General features: G+C 43.8%; 1 protein-coding gene across 2 annotated transcripts in view; it reads right to left on the minus strand.

Moving 5' to 3' along the window:
* PHF2 (PHD finger protein 2) overlaps positions 1-12,701 on the minus strand; it is a 156,113-nt gene that overhangs the window by 70,190 nt on the left and 73,222 nt on the right. For both annotated transcript variants that reach the window (XM_081937062.1, XM_081937063.1), the window contains one exon: positions 11,716-11,801. In XM_081937062.1, the coding sequence (XP_081793188.1) occupies positions 11,716-11,801 (86 nt within the window). The remainder of the gene's footprint in view (positions 1-11,715; positions 11,802-12,701) is intronic.

The following is a 12,701-nucleotide window of genomic DNA, read 5'->3' on the forward strand; positions in this document are numbered from 1 at the left end:
ACTGCAGCAGTGCCCTGGCCCTGCAGGGAGAGCTGGGCCAGGGCATGGTGAGTCTGGGAGGCACGCAAGTTGGGGATGAAACAGGCACTTGTGCAGTCCCCCTCTCCAGCCAGGCAGAGCACCATGCACTTACCTAGGGGATATCCTGAATGTGCCAAGCCACGGAAGCTGGGAATCGGGTAGAGTGACACGCGACTTGGCGCCTTCAGGATACCCCTAGGTCAGTGAATGGTGCTCTGCCCAACTGGAGAGTGGGGTTGCTTGGCAGTTGCTCGTGAGCATGGTCACCTCATGGCTGCTGTGTTGCACTGCTGCGACAGCGCAACACAGCCGTTTGCCCCTGAGGCTGTGCCTGGCTCTTCAGGAGCTCGCTCACAAGAGAGCAGTCACCTGGCAATCCCAAAACAACCTCCCCGATAATAAGGCCCAAGCCATATTTGGGGGGGGTCAAAAGAAAATAAGACCCTGTCTTATTTTCGGGGAAACACGGCAGTGTTTTCCCCAGACATTGTGTTTTTGGGATACAAATGTTATGATGCCTTGGTTGTGTGAAATAGTTTTGTGAATGTTGGATTTGGAGGAAGGATGTTGTGTGTTGTTGGAAGCCATCCTGGTTTATGATGAATAAGATGGACAAATACATCTTTAAAATAAATAAACGAGCAATAAATTTTCATACTCAACTTTTGTGATGAAATTTCATTGAAATCACCATTTGATATAATAATTTGCTAAAAGTTTTGTCAAATAATTTACTATATAGAAAATTATCTCTTGCATATTTACTAAATCCAATTTGCTTTTCTTCATAAAGCAATTCTCCTGCATAGAAAACATACAGAGCCAAATGAAAGACCCATGAGGGATACAGTGTTTTTCCTCATCTGTTAGCCCATGAAGGAATATTAAAATAGAGGAAAACCTTTAAGTAAAAAAGAACACGTATTTTGGAAATGTGGAAGTATGTTAGCTAGCAAAACATGAAATACTGCATCGGTCAGATATTAGATTTTCATTAGATTTTATTCCCACTTTTCGTTCCTGAAGCTCAAAGTAGAACTTCATACACTCCGTTTTTCTAATTATAACTCTGGGAGTGAGAGACTGGCCCAAAGTCAGCCTATGAGATTCCACGGCTGCCAGTAGACCAGTACCTGGATTTTCCTGATAACTACACAATGCCTTAACCATTATTCTAGTGTCCTCGCTATTATAAAATGTGGAAACTTGTGATAACCATCTTGCTACGGCTGCTAACAACGGTTGCTAAGATGTAGAGTATTATCCCAACATGCTTGTCATGTAGCTGTAGTCCAGTGGTGGGTTCCCGTCGCTACTGGTACACTGCGCATGGGGCTGGGTGTCCTGTTCATGCAAGCGCACTGCACAACCATGCGCACTCCACCACCCCTGCGACACCCAGCTGTTTGTCGGAGGTCACGCAGGTGCTGCACAGTGTGAGCGTATGCACAATTGGGCGGTTGCTTTAAAAACAGGTTTAGAACACAAGTGGATGGGTGGGCCAAATGAGCCACCATACCAGTACAGTGACAGCTGCTCCTGGGTGTTCCCAGTACGGCCATACCGGGCCGTACCAGCCGGAACCCACCAATGCTGTAGTCCCTTTTTCTTTTCTTTTTTTTTATTGTTTTAATTAAACAAAAAACACACACAAAAACATTCTTCATTACATCTTCCAGAAAGCATGTCGATTGGTTACAAATAAATTTCGTGCGTTACTACAATCATTCTTTATATTTCATTCATATTGAATTGTACATTTTAAATCAAAAATCTTTATACCATCAATATACCATCATTCTCATTTAACTATATTTGTTTAAACGTGCTTTTGTCTAGAATCATTTATATTTATATTATAATAAATCTAGACAAAATTTTATTGCTAGAATTTATAAGTACCCAGGAGAGATTACATCTTTATAACAAAATCTAAAAAAAAAAAAAATATGTAGTCCCTTTTTCTAATGGGAGAACAGTCCCATAATTTTGTTCAAGCATTAAGCCACTAACAATCCAGCTCTCAAAACGTTTGCCAGAGGTCTCATGAATTAAGAGCTCCTTCAGGAGAAAACTTAGTTCATGTTTTCTATCACAACAAATTCAGATGCAATTCTGGCTTCCATGGGGCATTTTGTTTTTCCCAAGTTATTCAAGAAGTACATTTTTAACAAATGCAAAATTTCTTCTACATAGTAGCCTTCCAAAACACCATTAAATCAAAATTACTGTTAATGTTGTATAAAGAAAACATTTTTCTAAAGTAGCAAGCCAGCAGGCTACAGTGGCAAAGTAGAAAGCACAAGAATTTATTTTTATATTGACATTTGGAACACATCCATCACTGAAAGTGTGTGCCAGACATTCTTTCATTTAAAAAAAAATCCTTTAAGTTGCATAACAACAACAATGAGCCCTTATCTTTTGTACCTAAAATTCTGCAATAAATTTATTTATTTATTTATTTATTTATTTATTTATTTATTTATTTATTTATTTATTTATTTATTTATTTATTTATTTATTTATTATTTATTTATATTTGGTGCTTCTAGACCACCCCCTCTCCCAGAAGGGACTTGGGGCGGTGTACAGTCCATAGAGAATATCACAAAATACAATAAAAAAAATTAAATATGTACAGTTTGGAGGAGGTTAAAATGCAATTAAAAGAACTGTACAAAGCTAATATAAATATAAATTTTAAATCCCTAAAACAGACACAACAAATTAAAAAACCCCTAAGATAACCAGATAATAATACATTTGCCAGGAGGGACAGTTGTAATTATGCCAGGCCTGCTAATCGGAACAGGTGAGTCTTCAATTTTTGCCGGAAGGAGCGGAGGTCAGAAGTGGTTCTAATGTCGGGGGGGAGGTCATTCCAGAGGGTTGGGCCCATCACAGAGAAGGCCCTACTCCTTGGTGTCGCCCGTTGGCATTGCCTAGTGGACGGCACCAGGAGAAGTCCCTCCCTGTGTGAGCGAATTGGCCGCACGGATGTATGTGGGAGGATGCGATCCCGCAAGTAACTAGGTCCCGTGCCATGGAGCGCTTTAAAGATGGTAATCAGCACCTTGAAACGCACCCGAAAAACCACAGGTAGCCAGTGCAGCTCGCGCAGGAGAGGTGTTACGTGGGAGTACCTCGTACTCCCCATCACAGCCCGCGCGGCTGCGTTCTGAACTAACTGCAGTCTCCGGACGCGTCCCAAGGGCAGCCCCATGTAGAGAGCGTTGCAGTAATCCAGGCGGGATGTCACCAGCGCATGAGTGACCGTGCGTAGGGCATCCCGGTCCAGTAGGGGGCGCAATTGGCGCACCAGGCGAACCTGGTGGAACGCCCCCCTCGCCACGGCTGCCACATGGTCATCCATTGACAGCCGGGCATCAAGGAGGACGCCCAAATTGCGCGCCCGTTCCACAGGGGGCAATTGTTCGCCCCCTATGGCCAGCGATGGAATCAGCTGGCTGAACCGAGGTGCCAGTAGCCACAGCCACTCGGTCTTGGAGGGGTTGAGTTTAAGTCTGTTGTCCCCCATCCAGACCCCGACGGCTTCCAAGCACCGGGACATCACTTCGACAGCCTGGTTGGGGTGGTTTGGGGTTGAAATATACAGCTGAGTATCATCAGCGTAGAGGTGATACTCAACCCCAAAACCACGGATGATCTCACCCAGCGGCTTCACATATGTGTTGAACAGGAGAGGCGAGAGGACTGACCCCTGTGGCACTCCACAAGTGAGTGGCCTCAGGGTCGACCTCTGTCCCCCTGTCAACACACATTGCCTCCGGTCGGAGAGGTAGGAGCCGAACCACCGCAAAACGGTACCTCCGACTCCTATCCCCTCCAACCGGCGCAATAGGATACCATGGTCGATGGTATCAAAAGCCGCCGAGAGGTCTAATAGGACCAGGATAGAGGAACAACCTCTATCTCTGGCCCTCCAGAGATCATCAACCAACGCGACCAAGGCTGTCTCTGTGCTGTGCCCGGGTCGGAAGCCGGACTGGCGTGAGTCTAGATACTCGGATTCGTCAAGGTGTTGTGGAAACTGCTGCGCCACCACATTCTCAACAACCTTCGCTAAAAACGGAAGGTTGGAGACTGGACGATAGTTAGCTAGCTCCATTGGGTCGAGTGTAGGCCTCTTAAGTAAGGGCCTCACCACCGCCTCCTTCAAGGCGGTTGGTAAGGATCCCTCACCCAATGAGGCATTCACCAGGCCCAGAAGCCAGCCTCGGGTCACCTCCCAAGATGCCAGTACCAACCAGGAGGGACACGGGTCCATTAAACATGTGGTGGGTCGCAGCCGTCCACGCAACCTATCCAAATCCTCGGGGGCAACAGAATCAAACTCCTCCCAGGATGGTCTCACAAGACTCGCTGTTGGCGGCCCGTCCGGTCCACTGAGGGGGGCCCATCCGCTCCGGATCTGAGCGACTTTATCCTGCAGATATTCCCCAAACTCCTCTGCTCTGCCCTGCAAGGGTGCCCCCTGCGTCCTCTGTGACAAGAGGGAGCGGGTCACCCTAAACAGGGCGGCAGGGCGGTTATCCGTGGACGCAATAAGAGCAGCGCAATATCTACGTTTGGCCGCCCTTAATGCCACAAGGTAGGTCCATAAATAGGCTCTTACCTGTGTTCGATCAGATTCGGAGCGTGAGGACCTCCACCTGCTCTCTAGACGTCTCCTATGGCGCTTCATCACCCTCAGCTCCTCGGTATACCAAGGAGCCCGGGTGGGTCGCTGCCGCAGGAGAGGTCGCAAAGGCGCAACCCGGTCCAAGGCCCCAGCCGCCGCCCTATTCCAGGCAGCCGCTAGGTCCTCCGACCGAGCGCGGGTCAGGGCTACAGGTAATGGCCCAAGCTCCGTCTGGAACCTATCCGGCTCCATCAGGTGCTTGGGGCGGTACCAGCTTGGACCATCTGGTCCCGCCTCCTCGTGGTGGGGGGTAGCGCCAGGGAAGTCCAGCCGGAGACATGAGTGATCCGACCATGACAGGGGTGTAACAACAAAGTCCCCTATACCCAGATCACTCGTCCACTGCTCAGATACAAAAACAAGGTCCAATGTGTGGCCACCTTCGTGTGTGGGGCCCTGAATTAACTGGGTCAGGCCCATGGCTGTCATGGAAGCCATGAACTCCCAAGCCACCTCAGACGCTGCTCCCGTCGACGGCAGGTTGAAATCCCCCATAACCACAAGCCTGGGGATCTCAACCGCCGTCTCTGAGATCAGCTCGAGGAGCTCGGGCAGGGCCGCTGATGTATAGCGAGGAGCCAAGTATACAATCAGCAAACCCAACTGCCTCCCTGAGCCCCATTTCACACCAAGGGACTCACACCCGGATATCTGAGGAACAGTGAACTCCCTCGGCTCTAGACCTTCCCGTATAACTACCACCACCCCACCACCCTTACCCAGGGCCCAAGGCTGATGGAATGCGCGGAAACCTGGTGGGCACATTTCCACGAGGGGTAAACCACCCTCGTGGCCCAACCAGGTCTCCGTTATCCCTGCAAGGTCCAGCTCCCCCTCAGAGATCAGCTCATTAATGAGGGGGGCCTTGTTGGTTACGGACCTTGCATTGCAAAGCATCAGCCGTAAGCCCGGGCTCTGTAGTTCCTGGCCACCTAGGTTGCGGGGGTTGGTACAAACGACCGGGCGTAGCCAACAGCCACGGTCTCCCAACTGACCTTGTAATCTTCTTTTGTCCTCGCATCCCCCCCTCCCCGCGACCGTTGTAATCAAACAACCCTCTGTTGGAATAACTTGTTCCCTCTCCCCCCCCACTCCGCTCACTTCCCTCCTGGACTCACCTGTTCGTCTGGCACTGGCTTCCCTCCTGGCCTGGTTATCCCCCCCTCCCTTCCCAGAACCCCCTAAAAACAATATAAAACATTTAGCTAAAAAGCCCCTCAGCTTCCTCTTCTTCCACCTCTCGGGGTTCACAAACCCGTCATCAAGGCTGGCCCCTGAGAGAGCCAAGGGCCATACCTGTGAAAGAGGGGCCTCCCGCAGGCGGAGCAGGTCAGACCTCAAATAAATTAAAACGTTGTAATAGTCCCACTAGGGTAGGGGTGCAGATGATGCAAAGTTAGTAATTAATAGAGTCTCGGTAGAATGGAGGGTAGAAAGTTAATAAATTGAAGAGTCTCAATGGAGGGTAGGGGATATTCCAGTGTCCAGGTGGTACTTGGTACTTGGAGGCAGGGGGGGGAGGGCAAGAAATGATTAAATATCCCAGGTGGTAGGGGAAAGGCAAAGGTAGCAAAAATAGTGGAGGGTAGATGAAAGTTCAGCTTAGCTGTTTCCAGGTGGATACAGCCCCCCCAATGGATGGGGGGAGCATTCTTGGCCCAGCTGTTTAGCTCCCATTAGAGTCAACAGGGCCCTGGAGGGGTATGGGAGCAGCCAGGAATGATAAAATAACCCAGGAGTCCCTGGCTGCGGCTCCCTCCCTTCGTCTGCCGCCGCAGCCATCTCCCTTTGATCCTCCGGCTGCCTCTGCCTCTGGCTGCTTCCCAGCCCTTCTCACCTATCAGCTGATTACTCCAGTGTCCTGTTGCATCCCGTTGCTACCCCTTAAGCCCTTTGATGTCTCTGGATCTCTGGGGGCCTCCGGAGCCTCTCACCCCCTCTTCCTTACTCCTCTTCTGGCTTTTCTGGCTTTTCAGCTTTTCCTTTCAGCGTTTTCGGCGCCAGCGCCGTCTGCGCAATCGCACCATGCCATCGCCATTGCTCTCTCCTTGCTGTTTACAGCCCTCCGAGCCTCTTTCCTCTCCGCTCTTCACCGACCACCCTGTCGGGCTAATATCAGCCCGAAACATGCCTGGGTGGTCAGGCTGTCCAACTCTCGACCCCCCTTCGATGGTATGGGGGCCGGCAGCAGTCCCTACCCGGTCGGGAGCTCCATAAATAACAGTGAGATGACAGATATGAAATACAGAACATCTTTCTGACTTGCCCCAAAATAAATTAATTTCCTAATTGATTTACCTCCACATTCTAATAGCAATGCACTTGGACTTATATACCACTTCACAGTGCTTTACAGCCCTCTCTAAGTGGTTTACAGAGTCAGCTTATGGCCCCCAACAATCTGGGTCCTCATTTTACCCACCTCAGAAGAATGGAAGGCAGAGGTGGGTTCATACCAGACTGGAACCGGCAGTGACCCAGGCTTCCCACGCTCCCGAACTGCTTCTCCTACGGGGCTGCAATCTTGATTTTCACTTCTGCTCATGCGCAGAACAATTGTAATTGCATAAAGTATTTTTTTTCTTGTTTTAACATTTTGCGCATGTGCAGACCTATTTTTGTGCAAATGTGCATGGGGTGCACATCTGGCATGCGCGTGAGCAAAGCACGCACCAAATCAGCTGTAATCCCAGGAGCAACCCACTCCTGATGAAAGGCTGAGTCAATCTTGAGCCTGGTGAGATTCGAACTGCCAAATTGCAGGCAGCTGGCAGTCAGCAGAAGTAGAATGCAATACTGCATTCTAACTACTGTGCCACCACAGCTCTTGCTTAATGTTAAGTAAATCCATTTAGTTTAGCCTTTACTGTCATTGTACATCATGCATACAATGAAATTGGCTTATATACACCAGCCAAAATGTCATGGAAGAGGGAACATCATTTGAAGCCCTTCGCAGCTTTCTTCAAGCCAATCGAGTACAAAATATATAGGCATAGATGGACAATCAATTTAATATGCTTTTCTACAGTCTGGGAGGTAGCACAAAAGTAATGTATCATTATCTTTTCTAAGTAGACACCATCTCCTTTCCGGAATGAAGATGAAGAGTAGTGCTATCCTCACAATTTTCTGTGGGGCATTTAAGGCATAGAAAGGGGTCATTAGCTGTGGGGGAAAACATTCACCAATTGTTCCCCCTGAGACTGAGATGTGAATCAACCTCTTGGCTGCCCACCTCCATAAAAAGTCAGATCCTTCAGAATTACTTTTCATTCATTTAATGAAAGAGGCTAGGTTGAGATGTAATTACAGAAATCATAGCGACGAGTTTGTCCTCCCTGTTTAGAATTCAGTTTATGTTCAAGATTCCTACGGTAGGGATGCTCATCTCTTATTCAGCTCCTGTGTCTCTTGAAAGTGCTAAGTTTAGAATGTGAATTGATTTTAAATGTGCCATCACAGGAGTTGTAGCCATTTGTCAGGACTTTTTTTTAAAATGTAAGTGCTTCTGTAGCAATCTTAGTGCAAAGTGCCTGTCAAACAAAGGAAGTGGAAAAAATCTTGGCTGGCAAGTTGGCCACTTTAGAGAAATCATGGTTTACAGGACTAGTGATCTTGGAGTATTGTAGTCAACAGAGAGGCTAAAACTATTAACTATTGACAAAGTAGCACAAGATCACTAGAGAAAGTAGGTTCCCTCTGATAGGTAAGTCTCTTTAAACAGGTGGGGGTCTCCTACTATTTGTAGAAATAATGATAATGATTGATGAGATGATGATGATCTTCCAATATCATCCCAATCCACCAGCATTAACCAAAATGCCAGGAAAGGCAATGATTGCACAGAAAGGGGTATGGTTGGCAGCTGAAAAGAAACAGCAAGTCATTAATGCAGCTGCAGGGACCCAACCATTTATATAGCATGCTTTGTTAGAAGACAGAAAACACTGCTTCCATATTGGATCAGAACAAATAATATTTGGTTAAACTAGCTATGGATTGGGAATGAGAAGAAGGCTGTGACATGTAGATATGTTTTTAAAGAATGACTACAGCATTGCTGTGCCAAAGTTAGATGTGAGAATTTTTTCCTATATAGATTCTCAGAGCAAATTCAGACTAAGGCTTGGGTTTAGCACTATGATTCTTATAATATTAGACTAGAATAGAATATTCTTTCTTGGTCAAGTGAGATTGGACACTCAAGGAATTCATCTCCAGTGCATAAATCGTTCACAGTGTACATAAAACCATAAAGTAATAAAATCATAAGATACAAATAGCAGAGGTTACTAGGAAAAAGAAAAGAATAAAAGTAATACAGCCGTATCACACCCCTATCCTTAGGCATTATTTAAAGTTGTTGTATTTTATAGTACGGCAATTTATCTCAAATGTTTCCTGGCGGAATAAAATGGAAATAAAAGGGTTGTGCAAAATTGTAATATGTTAACATTGCCTTCATTGCTTTCAGCTTTGATTTATAACCTAGAAAACGTATTTTTACTGACACAAAATGCTTCTGCAAACCTGCCACGTTGTTGTCCAATGTTCTTTCAATCTCATCAAAGCAATGTTATAGCCAAATTCAGTTATAATATTGTTCAGATCATGACACCAAATGGCCTCCAGTCTCCCTGAAAGTAGTCAAAATAATTCTAAATGTCTCAACTCAGGAAGTACCAAGATTGTAGCATACTGTGTCTAGCCAGGATTCATTTAGTGCTTGAACTGCATATTTGGCTTCAGTTTACAGAGTTTCAATTGCTTTTGCAACCATGAAGAAGTTATGACAAAGTTATAACAAAATTATAATTATTGCCCAGTTCTAATTATATTTTTGCAGTGCAATATTGGAAGATGTGGAGATACTTGGCCCATAGAATAGTCAAGAGTCTGACTGATTATGAATGGATAGTATCATCAGTTATATTTTAGCCATATTTCAAATTATAGTGCTTCTTAGTGCACAACGATTAACTTCTGAGGTGCCAAGCAATTAATGGTTAAATAGTTTTAAACAGATGTATATCATATTTAGATTTTCTATATAATGTATTTGTATAAAACAATTTACAAAAAGAAGCCATCTATTGTGAATCGTACAATATATTCAAATGCTGGAACACTAGTTTATGTATGTATGTATGCATTAAGTTTCTAGACCGTTCTAATCCCCAATATTGGAAGTCACAATGGCTCAGAGGCTTAATGATGCTGGAGATGATCTCAGCTCCAGTGGTTTGAGCCCTGGTAGAACCTGTCATTCGTTGCAGCTTCTGTTCACCTAATAGCTTGAAAGCATGTTCTGTGCAAGTAGGCCGATAAGTACCATTTGATCTGGTGCTTTGTTGGGCAGTCTGATTCCTGAACCTTCCTGATTGTGGCACCAGTTTGCAAAGCAGCTCCGGCAAGGGAAGAGACCTTGAGTGACACTGCGGGAAGAGCCACTCATCTTTCTCTCTGGTGTAAAGGCAACTCCCCTTCTGCAATGCACCTTGGGAAGCGCGCAAGCATTTCCTGTAACAGGACTGGTACCTTGGCAAGCCAAACTACTACTCCACAATAACATTGTGATCTCCTGGCTACTGTAAAAATGCCATTAACTAAGAGTTATAATAATAATCCCCAATATGCTTGTTATAAATACTGAAATATAGTTGGTCGTCTTTTCAAAAAAGTTTAGGACTTTTTATTTTGAATATCAAAAGTATAGAGGATGTTTTTCAAAATAACAAGATAGGTGGAATTTGTTATTCCTGAAAATATGCTGCAATCAATAACAGTAAAACATATCTGAGCTTCACAGCTAATAGAATTGTACCAGCAAACCACATACCATTTTGACAAAGAAAAACAGAGAAAGGGGCACCCAAATGTTAACATATTATTCCCTCTTTATAAAACGTATCACTAGGTTTTTCATAGATGTAATCTTAAATTGTACAATAAGTAATCCAAGAAAAGTATTTTATATAATAGTATCTACCTGTTTTTTTCATTCTTGTAGCATACTTATCTTTCAAGTGCTGATTCACATTCATTCATTCATTCATTCATTCATTCAATAACTGAAGTTGATTTTTCAGTCATAATTTTAAAAATCACATGTATTTCTCTGTTATTAGGGAAGAAAACCATCCAAGGAGCCAAAAAAGAAAATTAGCATTTTATTCCTTATAAGGAGGTTATTATTGACAAGGGAGATTTTCTGCCACAATGTTTCTTTCCCAGATAACTTATTCAATTTGAAAATGATTCCCTTGACATGAATCCTTTTAGATGTTCACATTCTGAAAGAGCATTTACAATTTCAATCCTATTTTAAAGAAGATGCAAATGTTAAGAGTTTATAATATATTCTTACTGCTTGCCCAAAACAGTTTGCTACATTATGTCAATCACAAAATTATTATTAATATAATCTTAACCATATTGAGTCACTTTAAATTCTCTTATGAGCAGCCCAATCCTATTCATATTTATTTGGAAGTATGTTGCATTGATTGTGGTGGTTCCCAGTTAAGGCAAATAGATACAGTAGATAAGATTTTTCATGTTGTCCCAAAGGTTCTTCTCCAAAAGGACTTTCTAATTTTTTTATTTGAAAATGTTTGGCTTCTAATCCAAGAAGTCTCTTCAGTTCTATTCAAGTTAATACTCTCCCTCTCCCCTCCCTCCCTCTCTCCCTCTCTCCCCTCTCCCTCTCCTCTCTCTCCCCCTCTCTCTCTCTCTCTCTCTCTCTCTCTCTCTCTCTCTCTCTCTCTCTCTCTCTCACACACACACACACACACACACACACACACACCTATGAATCAACTCATATCACATTTGCACTGAAATATTAAAATGCCTGATTAGCTTCTCTTTTTTAATATTGGTAAGTAATACCATGAATTCTAGTCAAATTTATATATTCAGAATAGCAAATACCATAAAGCCAGTTTTTCGAAGAGGAGAATGATCTGACAAAGGAATATACTTACAAGTAGATTTTCCATGGGTTTTCTCACAATTTGGACAGTGGTAAATATCGATATCGGGCGCCTCATCTTCCTCTACACCAACACAGCTGAAATTTATAAAAGAACAAGTCATTGTTAAACAACAATGTTAAACAAGTAAAATAATCAGATATTTCAAGACATAACAACTCTTGTGACCAAGGTCCAATCTTATTAAATTCTGTAATAGGACCTTGGCTGACTCTTTATGACCTTTGCCAGTTTTGTGTGGTACTGAGAAATTAATGTACTTCAGTCTCCCTATGAAGATAATTTGTCAGATTGCAAGTGGACCTCGGTTACATGAACAGAGTGCATCAGCATAGCATAAACTCTATTTCTTTGGTATAGCTAAATTAAGTGTCAAACGTCAATGCCAAAGACATAGATATTTTTCATCTGAGTGAAGCTAGGCAATAGGGGCCACTAATTCTTAGTCTAAATTTGTATTTTTTTTAATTTAAAGAAGTAAACAACACTCCCCCTTGCCCCAAAAGTTATACAGTGAGTGCCATTGGATGCAAATTAATTGTAAATGGTTCTATCCTGTATTTTTCACTTGTTTTACAAATGCCATTTTAATTCATGCTGCGCTCCTATGGATTATGCTTATGGGCTATAGAAAGCTGTCATCTATGACTTGGCTACAAATATAGAATTATGATGATGATCTAAAATTATGGTGGTTACTCCCGTTTTGTTTTCTTTTAATAGATTGTAGCTGCAAAGGAAAACTTGAAAATCAAAAGATGTTTCTGCTGAATTGTTAAAAATTTCTAAATCAATCACATTCATAGCAAATAAACTCTTAACATACTCCAAGAATTACTACTGCAGTTATTGTTCCAAATGCTTACAAACACACACCAATATAGTTACACTACTTCTCTGACTACATCTCTCTCTCTCTCTATCTCTCTCTCTCACTCTCTCTCTCTCTCTCTCTCTCTCACACACACACACAAATC

This window comes from Natrix helvetica (genome assembly GCF_964273705.1).
Source record: "Natrix helvetica genome assembly, chromosome: 1".
NCBI lineage: Eukaryota > Metazoa > Chordata > Lepidosauria > Squamata > Natricidae > Natrix > Natrix helvetica.